At 39.5% G+C, this 17,406-nt stretch overlaps 1 protein-coding gene across 2 annotated transcripts in view; it reads right to left on the bottom strand.

Moving 5' to 3' along the window:
• Positions 1 to 200: 200 nt before the first annotated feature.
• The window catches only part of rab41 (RAB41, member RAS oncogene family), a 41,332-nt gene continuing 24,126 nt past the window's right edge, over positions 201 to 17,406 (bottom strand). For both annotated transcript variants that reach the window (XM_078546974.1, XM_078546976.1), the window contains exons 5-8: positions 17,137 to 17,248; positions 16,269 to 16,362; positions 8,624 to 8,690; positions 201 to 3,331 (exon numbers count right to left, since the gene is read on the bottom strand). In XM_078546974.1, the coding sequence (XP_078403100.1) occupies positions 3,267 to 3,331; positions 8,624 to 8,690; positions 16,269 to 16,362; positions 17,137 to 17,248 (338 nt within the window). In that variant the 3' untranslated portion in view covers positions 201 to 3,266. The remainder of the gene's footprint in view (positions 3,332 to 8,623; positions 8,691 to 16,268; positions 16,363 to 17,136; positions 17,249 to 17,406) is intronic.

Below are 17,406 nucleotides of genomic sequence, written 5' to 3'. Positions count from 1 at the left end.
GAATTGACAGATGAGCTGTGTGTTATAAGCATTTTCTGCTTTAATTTCAGATTTCTGACATTTGCAATTTTGTTCTTTTGGGTCTGATCCAAGGGTATTCAGTGGAATCTAGAGGGCACAAGCACTTGACACTGAACTTGACTCACTTTCACTTTGGCACTCAGATGAATACACACATAACAAACCTATTACAAACTGGCTAAGTGGTGAAATGGCTCATTTTATTGTGTGTAATACAAGGAAGTGACTTTACAACAGGAGGTGGTACCTTAACACAAATATTCTAATAACTAGCTGTAATGAGACCATTTTAGTGATGGAAACATGAAGACAAATATTTTCTTTATTAAATAGTTAATGTGTTAGTGAACGGTTTGGGTGACAGGATATTTATCTTTGCAAAAGACTTTAGACACAGGTACACAGGCTGAGCTAATCTAAGTTGATAAAGGGTATAAACTTCAGTATAGGCAAGTGGATTAGTGTCTTACTGCCTTTCCAAAGATGTTAATCTAGTAAATGCATACACAGACATGAGAACATTACAACTGTCAAGTATTTACAACAAAAAGACAACTTTTTTTAAATATTCAAAAAAAAACACACCACTGATGGAGGAGGCCCCAGTACTTGTCTGCAAATATTTCCAATGTAATAGACTGTTTTTGAATTATTCAAGAGAGTATCCTTCATTACTGGCCTCCACAGGCTGCATTAAAATACCAATAATTATTGTAATCACAAACAGGAAAGCCACACTTGGTATCAGTTACAACTTCAACCTTGCACACACACATCCTCAAATGAAGCTGATTAGACATGGCAAGTTCAAATGAAATATTTCACTAAGCAACAAACTTGACCCCCTCATTCATGTTGCTATCCTTCTGAACAAAGGTAAATTGTTTATTTTAAAAGTGTGATTAGAAATGCAGGGCATGTTTCAAGTGAGCCACAGTGAATTCCTGCTTGATTTATTGTGATTGCTGTTGTTTTTCAGAGGACCTAGTCAGAATGTCTGAACACAGCACATCACTTCTTCTAGAAACCTACAGACCAGCTATTTATGCTCAGTTTTTCCATTCTAGTCAAATCCCAAATGGGAAAAAATGTGTTTTATGGAATCAAATAACCCTGCATTAATCATCAGTTCCATTAAATATTATAGGCTCTTCCAAAAAGGTACAGCAATAGTACATATACTCAAATTATTGATACAAAAAAGTATACTGCTGGATATAAAGAGTTAATTTTAAGTCTGCTGATGAGTTAGCACCAACCATCACGTTTATTTTAATACCTCCCCATTTGGTTGAAGTTTCACACTAAATGGCTGTTTAAATGAACACAAACAACATTGCCCAGAGAATGCTTAATCTGCATTTCTGGGTACGTCTCTGGTACAAAAATGCTACCTTAAGCTTTTACAAATCAGTAGTAACACAGCAAATCAATGTGCTGATGTAATTATGCATAACATCACATGAACATTTTAATCTGACAGGAATAAGGTCACATCAAAATTTACAGCAATTTTATAGCCAATAATTGTGGTTTAAGATGTCAGTTCAAAATTGTAAATACATCAAAAAGCTGTTCCCAACAAATTCATTTAAGATTTTATGTATTCCATTAAAACAAAGGATTCGCATAAATATGTTGCTGTGAATTGAGTTTGCTAATGACGGAATTGAGCTCGCTAATGGACAGAGATTTCAGGTGCTCACGCAGCAACAACAACAAACTTCAACCCCTACTAAATCCGAAGCTTACCAGTTACACTTTGCAGCATTTTTGTAATCGCAAGTACAAAGACTGTACAGAGCCGCACAATACCCAGAGACTTTGAAAACTAATTAACTGTGGCTCACCTGCAGGACAGTTTCCGTCAACTGCTCGCTCACGAAGGAGTCTGGTGCAATAAGCTGTAACTATTACTAACACAAACTCGGTTTAGTCAGAGTTCTGGGACTGCAACTTTCTTTGAGCTATAGCAAAATTATTCAGAAACACTCAATTTAGTCTGAAACATTAAGCAATGTAGCTAAATGTACAAAATTGCAATCAAGCATTTTCCGGTTACATGGACATCCTGACCCGTGAATAAAATTCTAACGTACCTCTCCACAGTGGGCCCAAACAAAAGGTATTTCTAGGAATTTAGTGCTGTTTACTAAGAATAACCAGAAAATGACTATTACTTTTCTCGTGACAACCTGAAAAGGGACAGCATTTTACTGTTAGAATAACTTAGAAAAACGCAGAATGTAAAAGCACCAATTCATGTTGAACCTGAAACCTGCGGGGACCATTTGAAAGGGCTACTCTTCACTAGGATACTGGCCAAATAGATTCAGTAAACAGCAACCATCAAAACATCACACTGTACTTATCAGCCATCACGTCCTGCACCACAACTTAAATTACAAAGCATGATTGAATTATTTCATGGGTACTGAAATTGGATGCTGTCTATTTGTGCAATGCCATAATCACCATCTACTTGCAAAGGAGGCTCTGAGGGACTACGCAGAAGAAAATATTCAGATGCTTTCCCCAATGATAATCAACTGACTTCCAATTTTAAATAAACAGATATTATGCCACTGCACTTGCTCTCTTTCACTTGAACTCCACGTGGTTGTGCACATGAGCTGAGACACACATCCAGAGATGGCAAAAGAAATGCAGCTTTACTGGCTTTCAATAGTAGAAAATCAATTCTGTTCTAGCACCACATAGTAGCAAGAAGGTTGCTTCACCTCATCAAAGATCACCCAAGGCAACACATTAAGACATTACTCAGAGGTATCAGGAGTCTTACTGGATACATTGGTGCTTCCTCTCCTTTCCACCATAAAAAGTCTCTCTGGTCAAAGCAGCATCAGCACCTCAGCTCGTACACCTCACCATAGACAATTTTTTCCTTTTTTTGAAAACCTGACACAGCAACATCTTTGCATATTCACACAAACATTTTACATCGTGCACACATTTCTGTACAATGTAGAGGACTGCATCGCTCAGTGTTAGAGTGCAATACATAACATAATTAAATCAAACTTGCTCTCTGATCTTAAATAAACCATGCAGCTGAAGGAAATGAAATTGAATTTTCTGAATGAAGAAGCTCCTGGTGTGATTACAGCAGCACGTTCACACATTACCAAGCCAGCAAACCACCAAGAAGGAGCAAGGTGGCTAGTCAATGACTGTAATGCAATTGGTGATGCTGGCCAATAGGGAACAGTTTGATTGTGCCAGTATTAGCAGGAGCAGCCACCCTCGTTGATTGGTGGTTCTGGTGGTTTCTCCAGCTTGATATCAATCACTGTGTAAATGAAGTTAAGGGAATTTCACCTTTTTGAAATAAAAAGACTTGCATTTATACAGCACCTTTCACAACATCTCAAAGTGCTTTTGAAGTGTAGTCACTATTCGAATGAAAGGCAGCAGCCAACCTGTGCACAAGCTCCCACAAATAGCCATCTAACAATGACCAAATTATCTGTTTTTGTCATGTTGATTGAGGGTTAAACATTGGCCAGGACACCAGGGTAACTCCCCTGCTCTGTTAAATATTGCCAAATGATCTTTTGCATTCACCCAAGAGGATAGACGGGGCCCTAGGTTTAATGTTTCATCCAAAAGATGGGATCTCTGGTAGTGAGGCATTCCTTCAGTATTGCACTGGAGTATCTACTTTAATTTTTTATGCTCAAGTCCTGGAGCGGGGCTGAACCAACAACAATGATTCAGAGGCAAGAATGCGACCAACTGAGCCACAGTTGGCACCATGCAGTGTACATCTACACAAATGAAACTGTACTACACTAGATTCAAGAGATGCATTTTAAATTTACACTTGGATACAAAGCACCACCATTTCAATTAATGGCATAGATCCAAACAAGTTCAGCTAATGCTGATCCATTAGCATAGTTTACCTCTAAGATGGCACTCAATTGGATAGAAAACTGTTGTCTGTTTCAAATCTGTCTGCTCACCCATTACTCTGTGCTGGTTGACCCACATTGGATCCTGGTTAAACAATGCCTCAATTTTAAAATTCTCAGCCTTGTTTTCAAGTCCCTCCTGTGGCCTTTCCCCTCCATTTCTCTGTGATCTCCTTTAGCTCCACAGCCCTGAGCTATATGCACTCCTCTAATTCTAGCCTCATGAGCATTACCAATTTTAATTGTTCCACCACTGCTGACTGTGCCCTCAGCTGCCTAGGCCCTAGACTCAGGAATTTTCTCCCTAACCCTCTCTTTCCTCCTTTAAAACACTCCCGAAAACCTCTCTTTGATCAAGCTTTTGGCCTTGATCAACCTTAGCCTTGTGCAGCTTGGTAACAAATATTGCTTTATAACACACTTTTCAAGTGCTTGGGGATGTTTTATTCCATGAAACTTGTTGCCATTTGTTTGGGGGGTGGGTGGCAGCAAGCAGTAACAAGGAAGGATGTAGGGGAGGCTGTACCCATTGTAGCCCCTGTAACCAAATATATATACCAGTGAGGAAACATTCTGAATTTTGGCGCAATCTTGCACTGGATAACATTTCTTCAGATTGGTTTAATTATTCTTGCTGCATTTCAAACATATCGTCTCTTGAGAAACCAGCCTATTATCCCTCATTGACCAAATCAACTTCACAGCAAGCTCAATGACATTCAACCATCTTCGGCAATTCATCAACCTCCTTCAAGACAATCAGGCACCAATATAGGAAGAGCTGTTAGCCATATGGCCTGTTCTGCCATTTAGTGAGATCGTGGCTGACCTACAACCGAACATCACATAACCCTGCCTTTGCCCCATACCTCTCAATACCTTTGGTTAACAAAAGTCTATTAATCTCAGTTTTAAAATTGGCAATGCATCTTGCATCAATTGCCATTTGGGGAACAGGGGAGGCAATGGCATAGTGGTATTGTCACTATTCCAGAGACTCAGTGGAATGCTCTGGGGACCTGGGTTCAAATCCCACCATGGCAGATGGTGAATTTTGAATTCAATAAAAATCTGGAATTAAAAATCTGATGATGAGCATGAAACATAGCTGATTATCATAAATACTCATCTGGTTCACTAATGTCCTTTAGGGAAGCAATGTGGTTGACTATTAAAATGCCCTCTTAAATTAGGGATGGGCAATAAATGCTGGTCGAGCGAATGAATAAACGATTAAAAAGAAAATTCCACCACCCTTTGAAGTGCTTCCTAATTTCATTCCTGAAAGGTCTGGCTCTAATTTTTAGACTGTGCCATCTAGTCCTAGACTTCCCAACCAACAGAAGTAGTTTCTCACAATCTAACCTACCTGTTCCCCTTAATATCTTGAAAACTTCAATCAATTCTAAACCGAACCGTCTAAATTTCAGCTTATAGAACACTAATTTGTTTAATCACTTGTCGCAGGTTAAACCTTGGAGTGCAGGTATTATTCTAGTAAATCCATGCTGCACTTCCTCTAAGGCCAATATATCCTTTCCAAGGTGCAATGCCCAAAACTCTCACAATAATCCAACTGTGGTTTAGCCAGGGCTTTGAATACCTGAGGGATAATTTTGACCTCTTGCGTTCTATTCTTTGAGATATAAAGACTAGTATTCCATTAGCCTTTCTGATTATTTTCCATACCTGCTTGGCATTTTAATGAACTAAATACCTGGATGCCTAAGTCTGTTTGAACCTCTACTGTTTTTATTTTTCCACCATTTTGAAAGTACCCTGTTTTTTTTAGGTCCAAGTGGATGGCCTCACGTTAACCTACATTGAAATCTATTTCCCACAGTTTCGTCTATTCACTTTATCTATGAATATCTCTGTCATTTATATGTGCCCTTGTGAGTACAGTGAGTAATTTGAACGAATCCTACTTTCAAAACTTACCCCAGAAAATCCAACAATACCCATTAGCAGATTGAGAGAGATTATTTAAGGACATAATGTACAGAATTATCGGTGCTTTGTAACACTTGTCACTTCTGTTTTATCACCCTTACTTATGATTTTGTTTTCAACTCCTCCCCTAACAAGCACTCTAGCTATCAGCTAGGAAAAACTCAGAAACCTCAATGTCATTTATTTGGAAAAGAATATTCCACAAGTAATAAAATGATCATATTTTCTGTTAGACCAGGTGCCTCACCCTTAGAAAGGAGATTAAGTTATCAATGAACATAACTGACAAAGCAGCGAACACCAGGTGATCTGAAAACAACAGCATTGAAACTTAAAGAAAGCCACCATGTTGCCTTTCTATCTGCCTGAACAAGAGGGTAGCACAGTCACACTCACCTGTTCACCACCTTCCTCACGAAATCCTCTTGCACCAATTTTTTTCCTTTCCATCTTTCCTGAACATGCTTTATTTTTTTCACGGGATGTAGGCATTGCTGGCTAGGCCAGCATTTATTGCCCACACCTAGTTGCCCTGGAGAAGGTGGTGATGAGCCATCTTCTGGAACCGCTGCTGTTCATGTGGTGCAGGTACACTCTCAGTGCTGTGTGGAATGGAGTTCCAGGATTTTGACCCAGCAATACTGAAGGAACAGCAATATAGTTCCAAGTCAGGATGGCGCATGGCTTGGAGGGGAACTTGCAGGTGGTGGTGTTGACCATGGTGGCCATGAATCTGCTGCCTTTGTCCTTCTAGATGGTAGAGGCTGTAGGTTTGGAAGGTGCTGTCGAAGGAGCCTTGGTGAGTTGCTCACTTGTATATGGTACACACTGCTGACATTGTGCGTCGGTGGTGGAGGGAGTGAATGTTTGTGGATGGGGTGCCAATCAAGTGACCTGCTTTGTCCTGGATGATATCAAGCCTCTTGTGTTGTTGGAGCTGCACACATCCAGGCAAGAGGAGTGTATTCCATCAGACTCCTGACTTGTGTCTTGTAGATGGTAGACAGACTTTGGGGAGCCAGTAGGTGAGTTACTCACTGCAGAATTCCCATCCTCTTGTAGCCATCTTGTAGCCACAGTATTTATATGGCTGGACCAGTTCAGTTTCTGGTCAACAGTAACCCCCAGGATGTTGATAGTGAGGGATTCAATGATGGTAATGCCATTGAGTGTCAAGGGGAGGTGGTCAGGTTCTCTCTTGTTGGAGATGGTCATTGTCTGGCACTTGTGTAGCATGAACATTACTCGTCACTTACCAGCCCAGAATGTTGTCCAGGTCTTATTGTATATGGACATGGACTGCTTCATTATCTGAGGAATCACAAATGATTCTAACATTGTGCAATCATCAGTGAACATCTCCATTTCTGACCTTACTGATGAGCAGCTGAAGATGGTTGGGCCCAGAACACTACCCTGATGAACTTCTGCAGTGATGTTTTGGGACTGAGATGATTGACCTCCAACAACCACAATCATCTTTCTTTGTGCTAGGTACGACTTCAACCAGTGGAGAATTTTTCCCCCCGATTCCCACTGACTTCAGTTTTACTAGGGTTCCTTGTAAACACTGCTTTGACAGCAAGGGCAGTTTCACCTCACCTCTTAATTTCAGCTCTTTTGTCCATGTTTGGACCAAGGCTGTAATGAGATCAGGAGCATAGTGGTCCTGGTGGAACATACACTGAGAGTCAGTAAGCAGGTTATTGCTAAATAAGTGCCGTTTGATAACACTGTTGGTGACCTCTTCCATCACTTTGCTGATGATCGAGAGTACTGACTGGGTAGTCATTTGCTGGGTTGGATTTGTCCTGCTGACTCCTTGTTGGGGTATATTTCGATAGGTGTCACTTACTCTCTGGTACATCACCCAAATGTCCATTCTGTGAATGCAGGCAGTGTTTTCAAGCTGTCTCCCTTCTTGTGATGAGCCCTTGCTTATTTAGTGTCTATAAATGTATGTACTTTTTAGGAAGGAGTTACTGAATAGTCATCAGAAACCTTGGTGATTTTTTTTTCCATTCCTGAAAATCGCTGATACCAGCTTGTTCAACAACTTAAACTTAAGTTTACTTTTTTTCTCTCAGCTACCGATAAAGCCACTGGCATAGCTTGTGTATACACCTTTCTGATATCTCTCTCGCCTTCCCTATCCCCCCAGCCCAAATACCAAAAGGCAAGAGACAGGAAAGAAAAATTGCCTAATTTCTTATTTCTCCCCATCTTCTTCAGGTAATATTGCATGTCTTGCCCTTCTCCAACAAGGAATTGGATTAATCTTCCCAAAACTGAGAATGGAGTGGCCCACAGCCATTTCGTACATAGCTCTAATACGTCATGAATATGCAGAAAATATATTACATTAACCTATTGCAGTTACTGTACACAGTAAAGGAAACTGTACCTATGTAACATATTTAACTCAGTAAAATATCCTAATTTGCTTTACAGAAGAATTAAATAACTGAGCAACAGGTTAATATCTTATTTAGAATGAAAAATGAACTCACCTAGACACTCATACACTGTGACATTGAATTTTTAAATTGGCATCCTACTTTGCCAGATCATGCAATGGCAGTTATTATTTTGCGTGTATCCTGACAGATAGTAAAATACAAAATTAACTATTTTATCATAACTGTGTTTGTTTTAGCTCTGGCCTGCAGCTAGATATTCTTTAAAAAGCCATGGGAAAGTGCAGTGAAGGATACTGTCTTCTTTACTCTTTTCAGGTGCATTGTCCATACCAGGCAGAGCAGCTGCCACACGTCGGAAAAGCTGAAAGAAATGAATTAGAAGTTGATGATTCAAGACTAACTGGTTCAAAGCCAACAGAAGGCAAGCTATCTAAACAGAAGACTTGAACTGGACAATGCGCTATATAGGGTTTATAATCAACAATTGTAATCTGTTCCAAACCACCAATTCCACCCCACAATTTTACTTTTTTGCACTTTATCAACTTGCTTGCACGAGTTGAAAGAGGAAAAAACTCATTTGGAACCATCTTGTTACAAATTACAACGTAGTTGTGTAATAGCTGGTAAGAGTCTTATCTAATGCCAAGGTAAGACAAACCAAGCTTGTTACAGTTCTCACTTGGGAGGGCATGTATTGTCGAGGGGTGGCCTGCACAGAAACTGTTAAGGTAAAGAGACTTACTTTCTACCACAGGCACATTCAATAACATATGTTCATATTGCATATTTCTTGAAATAGCATCCCAACATTCTTCACTAAGAAAAGAGTGGATGTCATGTCTTCGCCCAGCAACTGTAGAGGCTTTCAGAAATATAGTGGGGCAAGGCAATGGAGAGGAACATTTTTGATTCAATTTATTGGCAAACAGTATATGGACTGGTTTCTTTCACTTAAGGAAGGAACATTATGTTCAAAATATTATCAACATTTCAAGGGAAGTGGTAAGTAATAAAAACAAGGGAAAATGTGGGGGAGGAGTCACAAAACAGAAAAAGTGATGGTCACTATCAAAATGGTACGTCACCAAAGTAGTTCCACTGATGCTAATCCAGTTTTCTCACAATATCGACTGAGCTTAGTATCTTCTCCCAGCCTGCACCCTGTTCGTGCTTGTATCTGATAATGTTAATCTAGCTACCTTGCTTTGACTGTCTCAGTGATTCCTCCTTACAGCTAGCATCTTCATAACTGCAAAATTTTAACTACTTTGATTATAATGACTTTGTTTTATAAATATTTAGACCAATAAACATTTAGGAATTTGGATAATTACATAATACATCATGTTGACTATCTACAGAAATTCACAAATACGATCAGAGACAGGAACCTCAGGAAGAATCAGACAGTTTAATGTGGAAATCTGAAAACAAACATGAACTCAACTCTCTACCTAAACTTGCTAGCAGTTGTGCCTTAAAGCAATCTATTCAAGGCCTGAAATCAGCATTTTCAAAGTTTATTTGGGGCCCAGACAACTGCACATAAAGCATCTCCCTTACTCCTGGGTAAGGGTTTAAACTGGGACCCAACACCAACACATGCAACCACACTTCTCATGCCCTAATATGAGTCTTTATGTGGGGACCCAACACTGACCAAAAAACTTCAGAACATCTATCTTTGTAAACTCATATCATACTAAAATATATCTTAAGTAGCTACAATTTAAAAAAGAGGCTGGTCTTTTGGGAGACCTGTCACAAATTAGTAAATGATGATCTTTGATTCAGAGTGCAGTGTGACTAAAATGCTGATATGCAGTATTGAGCAGACTATTGTGCAATTGTTTAATGTTGAATGCATAACCTAGGCTGATATTTCAGTGCAGTTGAGGGTGTGCAGTCTTTCCAATGAGGTGTTAAACTGAGTCCTCATCTGCCTGCTCAGATGGATGTAAAAGATCCATGGTTCTGTTCAAACAAGAGTAAAGAGTATTCCCAGTCTCCAGGTCAACCTTCCTCCCTCAACAAAAACAGGTCATTCATTCATTTGCTCTCTGTGGAACCTTGCTGTATGGAAATTGGTGGCAAAGGTTACTCAATTAATATTAACTTTGGGGAATCCTGAAGACGTGATGAGATGCCTTATAACTGCAAGCTCATTTGCTAGTTCAGTGGCGATGCGGAAGTCCAAAGACAAAAAAGGCAGTACCCCAGTATTTTGCAAAATATGAAGCTTAACATTTTATTTGCTTGATATCTTCAAAGAAACTGTTGAACAAAAGGAGAAAATATCTATTAAAACTTGATAAACTTCTAATGTTAAACCATTTTTGTAGGGACATAGGAAGAGGAGTAGGCCATTCAGTCCCTTGTGCCTGTTCTGCCATTCAATTAGATCCTGGCTGATTTGTATTTTAACTCCGTATCCACCTTGATTCTGTACCCCTTAATATACTTGCCTAACAAAAATCTATCAATCTCAGTTTTTAAATTTTCAGTTTACGGAACCTCAACTTTTTGGGAAAACAGCATTCTAGATTTCCACTACCTTCATATCTGAAAGTGCATCCTAACATCACTCCTGAACAGCCTAGCTCTAATTTTAAGGTTATGCACATTGTTCTGGACTCACCAAGAAGGGGAAATAGTTTCTATCTACCCCATCAAATCCTTTAAATCATTAGTTCATCCTTTAAATATTCTATAAGCAAAGTAATACAATAGTCTATGCAATGTTTCCCCAAAGCTTAAGCCTTTTAGCCCTAATCATTCTAGTGCTGCACCCGCTCAAGGCTCATATGTACTTTCAGAGGTGCAGTGCCCTGAACTGAACAGAGTGCTCAAAATAGGGTGTAACCAGGACTTTTTTATTCTTCTATGTCCTTTTGAAGTTCTACAATATCCTCAGAGTTCACAATGCTTCCAAATTTTGTATTAGATGAAAAAGATAAGAACTAAACAAATGACAGAGGTGACAAGCCTCTCTCCTTTCCTGTCCCCTCTGCTGCCCAGTAATGTCTCTGCTAGGCCATAGTATAGTCATTCACTCACACACACACAAACACGCCAAACACACACTCTCTCTCTCGTACCTCCCCTTCACCCTATAGGAACTGTGCTGCAGTTCAACACCTGCTCCTGGACTGGAAAAATCAAACAGCTTCAGTACACTAAGACAAAAGCAAAACACTGCAGATGCTGGAAATTTGAAATAAAAACAGAAAACACTGGAAAAACTCAGCAGGTCTGACAGCATCCGTGGAGAAAGAAACTGAGTTTCAAGACTTCTTCAGAGCTGCTCTGAAGAAGAGGCATACAGATTCGAAACATTAATTCTGCTTCTCTCTCCACAGATGCTGTCAGACCTACTGAGTTTTCCAACATTTTCTGTTTTTACTAGCTTCAGTACACAACTTGTAGAAACTGAAGATACATCTCCCTGCATGCCTTGTTTCAGTTTTCACACAACTCCAAATATGGCTGAAATAGAATCTGAAAGAAATAAGCACTGCTCTTGGATTCACAACCTCCTAAAGATTTTCATTCTTTTACTTTAATCATTACTCACCTGTATTTATTTAGAAACTAAGGAACCTATTCTTATTTCACATACCAGTTCAATCCTCTGGTTTCACATTGATCACCTAGATACTGGTTAGGTTAAGACATATTCTGATGTGATGTGAGATCAACTTACAGGAAAGATCAATGGCCGAAATCCAGGTAAATATCTAGCACAGAACCCAAAAGCATAACAGTTGAATTGACAGAGAAAGACACAGCATCTGCCAGGGTACAGCTGATCTTAGAATGGAATAATTTTGTTAAATCTAGTACTATTTTACAGAAGCAATCCAGGTGGATCTTCTTTTTCGGGAGGGCTGGAGGTGGGGGGTGATGGGTGGTGCATCTGAATTATTGTTGATCTGCCGTAACTGAATGTGGACTACTTGAGCAGGAGTACAAAATACTGAAGCGGTAAAGTGAATGCTTCAACCATTTTATGGCCCCACCAGAGTCAATAGAAACCATTGTGTTGGGTGGAACGGGGGTGAAATCTGATGTTCCCCACCACCGATCTGGCAAATCAGCAGTTCAATTTTCATGCAATGAGCCTGTATTGGTACAGTGAAGCAGAAAACAAAAAGGTGAAAGAGAGAGAATTGGTGCCTATGGCCCAGATGGGAAAATACAATATCGGCTGCACAGTCCTCCAAGACACACTTTCAATGATAATTTGGGTAGAAACGGTTAAGGATAATCTGGAGTAGGAGATGCATAGTTTACTTATGAAAAAGTGACATTGAACATGACAATTACGATTGCAGACATTCAATTTGTAGTGCACATTAAATAAATTGCCTGTTTGTAAATAGCTAGAGTCTCAATCTAATAGAATGAACGCTGTTGCACATGGTGCAATCCAGCAACCATTCTGTTTGATCCACTGTGATTTGCTTAAATGTTAGACAGATAAAGGCACACTCAAGATTTTAGGGGAAACAAGATATAGTAACAGGAGCAGTCAGTGACACTAAGCCCTAGTAAAATATCCGACAAAAAAAATCCCATTCTTCATTTGCAATCTAAAGGAGCTTTTCTGATTGATGATTTAACAGTGCCATCTCCCACTGCTAACTATTTTACAACAAAAATGCATTTGTAACATCCTAGTTTTTTTTCCTGCTGACAAAAGATAATGTGCTTTTGGGGAATGCTCCTTTTCTCTGATGCTATGCAACAAAGAACATTAGTTAACCTTTTCTCAACTTCTAGATAAAGAACTTGTTCATAATTGGATGAATTGAACTTCACACTGCTACACAAGAGACAGGAAAGTAGTAGCCATGCATGGAGGCCCGGCCTCTCCCTCCCACTCTTTCCAAAGTATCTGACCCATCTCTTATTGTAGGAGGAGGCAGATGGGAACCCAATTCTAATAAGTACCAGCCCCATCAGGGAATAGTATGTGCAATATAATTTATGATAAAAGAAAATACTGCGAATGCTGGAAATCTGAAATAAAAACAGAAAATGCTGGAATAACTCAGCAGGTCTGACAGCATCTGTGGAGGGAGAAACAGGGTTAACCTTTCGAGTCTGCATGACCCTTCAAGCCCATGTTAACGGGCTTATTCCAATCTTGGCAATGAAAAAAAAGTGATTTAAAAAAAATAGTTGTTAAAATTCTTCGAATTGAATAAAGCCAAATGCAGGAGGTTCCAAAAGGTTGGCAAACTCTATTTGTTTCTTATTTAGACCCAAGTAAAAGTCTCCTAAGGTTTAGTTCAATTGTTCTGGAAAGGGTACTCCCTGGATGATTACTATTTTTCTGCAGTGTCACAGGGAAGAATGTTCACTAGACCTGAAGGGGGAAGAGTTTCAACTAATTTGGCAGGAGGATGGGAACAAGGGTATAGCATTAGAAAGCAGAAACTAGGTGCACAAAGGATTGGGAGAGACCGTAGCATCAGAGTAAGAAATAGTATAAAATTAGGTGGGATCAGACTAAGAGAGAACACAAGGTCTAAGATAGGTTTGCAGTGCAATTGTGTAAATGCATGATCTGTGGAAATAATGATGGTGAGCTACAAGCACAAATAGCCACATGAGAATATGATATTGAGGCAATAATGGAGACTTGGCTCCAGAAAGGGCAGGATTGGATATTGAATATTCCTGGATATAAAGTGTTCAGGGAAGAATGGAAAGGAAAAATGAGGAGGGGGCTGGCAATAATGAGAAGACTATTTCAGTGCTGGAGAGAGAGGATGTCAGAAGGGGGTTAAGCCGAACTATTTGCTTTGAGTTAAGAAACAACAGAGGCCCCAATACACGACTGGGTGTATTCTATAAACATCAACTAGTGGGAAGGACATAGAGTAGCAAACTTGCAGGAAAATTACAGAGAGGGGCAAGAACTATAGAATAGTGATAATGGGGACTTCAATTATCCTAATATAGATGGGATAATAGTGTAAAGGGCAGAGGGGAGGAAGAATTTCTCAAGTGAATTCAGGGGAACATTTTTGATCAGTACATTTCCAGCCCAATGAGGAAGGCAGCTTTGCTGGATTTGTCCTGGGGAATGAGGAAAGTCATGTGGAGCAAGTGTCAGCAGGAAACATTAAGGGGACAGTGACCATAGCATCATAAGGTTTAGATTACCTATGCAAAAGGACAAAGAGCAATTTAGAATGAAGGCACTAAATTGGAAGAGGATCAATTTCAGCAGGTTAAGAACAGATCTCGCCCTAGTAAATATGTAACCAAATAACGGGTGGCCTTTAGAGAAAAGATGGTTTAGGTACAATCTAAATACATTTTCGCAAGGGGGAAAGATAGGACAAACAAAACCAGAGCTCTCTGGATGGCAAAAGATACAGACTGAGATGAGCAGAAAAAGGTGGCATATGACAGATTGAAAATACAAGTGAGAACCAGGCTGAATACAGAAAGTTCAGGGGGAAAGTATAAAAGGAAATAAAGAGGTGCAAAGAGAGAATATGAGAAAAAGCCAGCATGCAACATAAAAGAGAATCTAAATGCCTTCTATAAGTATAGTGGACAGGTAGTATAAAGAGGGGTGAGGCTGATTTGGGGCCAAAAAGGACACCTATGCATACAAGCAGAAGGCATGGCTGGGGTAGTTCAATCATGGGCACTGTACTTTAGGAAGGATGTGTGGGCCCTAGAGAGAGTGCAGTAAGATATTAGAACAGTTCCAAGGATCAAACTTCAGTTACGTAAATAAATTGGAGAAGATGGGGTTGTTCCCCATAAAGCGGAGAAGGTTGAGATGAGATCTGACATATACGTTTAAAATCAGGAGGGATCTAGACAAATTATCCAGAGGGAGACTGTTCACTGTTCTCATAAGTGAAAGGGTCTAGAGCCAGAGGACACAGATTTAAGGTGACTGACAAAAATAATCAAAGGCAACTCGAAGAAAAATGTGTTTTTTACAGCAAGTGATTATGATCTGGAATGCACAGCCTGAAAGGGTGGTGGAGGCAGATTCAATCATGGCTTTCAAAAGGGAAACAAGTATGTACTTGAAGGGAAAAAAAATTGCACATCTGCAGGGAAGTGGGACTAGCTCTATTGCTCTTATTGAGAGCCAGCATGGACTATATGGACTGAATGACCCCCTTCTGCGCTGTTACCATTCTATGATTAGTTCCAATGGCTAATTATACACAAGAGAACTGAATCATTTAACTTTCTTAGTCAAATATACCTGCAATTCCAATTTCACAGGAAAATACCTTGTAGGACAGAGAGACAGGCTGGAAAGAAGGGTAAACTGGACCTGGGGTGTCCAAACTGCAACCTTCAAGCCTTGATAATGTGGCCTTCAAAACCCTGGTAATTCAGTCTTATCTGTGCTTATACGTCTTAAATACTGGTTTGCCTGTGTGAATTTTGTAGGCCCGGAGGTTTGATAAGTTCTCACCTTAGTACTCTTGCCTTATTAGTGGCTAAATCCTAAATCAATGTTCCAAGATCTGCAGTACTGGCAGCTTGAGATGTACAGAAATTAAAAGGAACATGGAGTTGAACTTTATCTACATCTGATGCTCCATAGTATGCTGCACTTAGACAAAAATCTTGGACACTGCTGAGTTGCACTGCTTTGCATTTTTATTTGGCCAGGGTTGGTGGGGGTGAGGTGCAATGGGGAAAGAGGTACAGCTGTAACATTGCCCAATTGTAATAAGAAATATACATTTTAATCATTTTATTATGTATTTAATATATAAAATGAATAATAAATATTTAAAATTTTTTGAAGCAAAACTTTCTGCACATTAATTTTGCCTGTTTTACAGGAATCAATTTGTAAATTCAGGGCAGCAACAGTTCACTAAAAGCTCCAGGGAAACCTCACACTTCAAATGTTTTTTTTTAAAAACACACATGTACATACCTGCTTGACATTATATCCTGCTTTAGCGCTGGTTTCAATATACATTACATTCAGTTCCCTGGCTTTCCTCTCTCCCTCCTCCATAGAAACCTGCCTACAACAATGGAAATGCAACACAATGTCAGCACATGATCAAAAGGGACACCAAGGACTGTGACATTGTAACATATTCTTGTTTAGAAATAATAAAGAGATCAGCATTATTTGGTCTATTAATATCCCAAAGAAACTAATTTTTAAAAATTTATTCTTTCATGTGATCTGGGCGTCGCCAGCAAGGCCAGCATTTGTTGTCCATCCCTAATTACCCTCAAAATGAGTGGCCTGCCAGGCCATTTCAGATTAAAGCAGTTAAGAGTCAACCGCATTACTGTGGATCTGGGGTCATACGTAGGTCAGACCAAGTAAGGCTGGCAGATTTCGTTCCCTAAAGGACATTAGTGAACCAGATGGGATTTTACAGCAATCAATGATAGTTTCATGGTCACCATTACTGAAACTAGTTTTTCAATTCCAGATTTATTAATTTAATTTAAATTCTACCTGTTGCTTTGGTGGATTTGAACTCATGTCACCAGATCATTAGCTTGGACCTCTGGATTAGTCCAGTGACATTACCCCTGTGCAACCATCTGTCTGATCCTGCTTTGCTCACACCAGATCCGATGTCTGGTGCATATCTCATGAGAAACATCCCTGACACCCAAATTATAATTCATGAATCACTTGATTTAACAGGAGAATTAGAAGAAACTTATGAAAAAACAGTCCAGACCGAATAAAGTCATCAACATCAGTTAAATAAAAGTACAGGTGAGTGAAATATTCAAAAAAAAAATTACATGTAAAACTAATTTAGGCTTGTTACCTTTTGTCAGCCAGATCAGTTTTATTCCCAACCAGCATAATGATGACATCACTTCCTCTTTCTGTCCGTACATCATCAATCCATTTTGAAGTCTGTTGGAAAGAGTTCAAATCTGGAGGTATTGGGGATGGGACAAAAAGAAAGAAACAGTCTAAGAATATAGCAACATAACTTAGATAGTTATTTTCAATGCAAGGGCCTGTTAGTGGAAGTTAACAGCAGATACAATATCTGTGCAGCTTGGTGTGGGGCTCATTTCCATTCTGTTCA

The sequence above is a fragment of the Cetorhinus maximus genome, chromosome 8, assembly GCF_964194155.1.
Source record: "Cetorhinus maximus chromosome 8, sCetMax3.hap1.1, whole genome shotgun sequence".
Classification (NCBI taxonomy): domain Eukaryota; kingdom Metazoa; phylum Chordata; class Chondrichthyes; order Lamniformes; family Cetorhinidae; genus Cetorhinus; species Cetorhinus maximus.
This window is presented reverse-complemented; position numbering and strand designations above follow the sequence as displayed.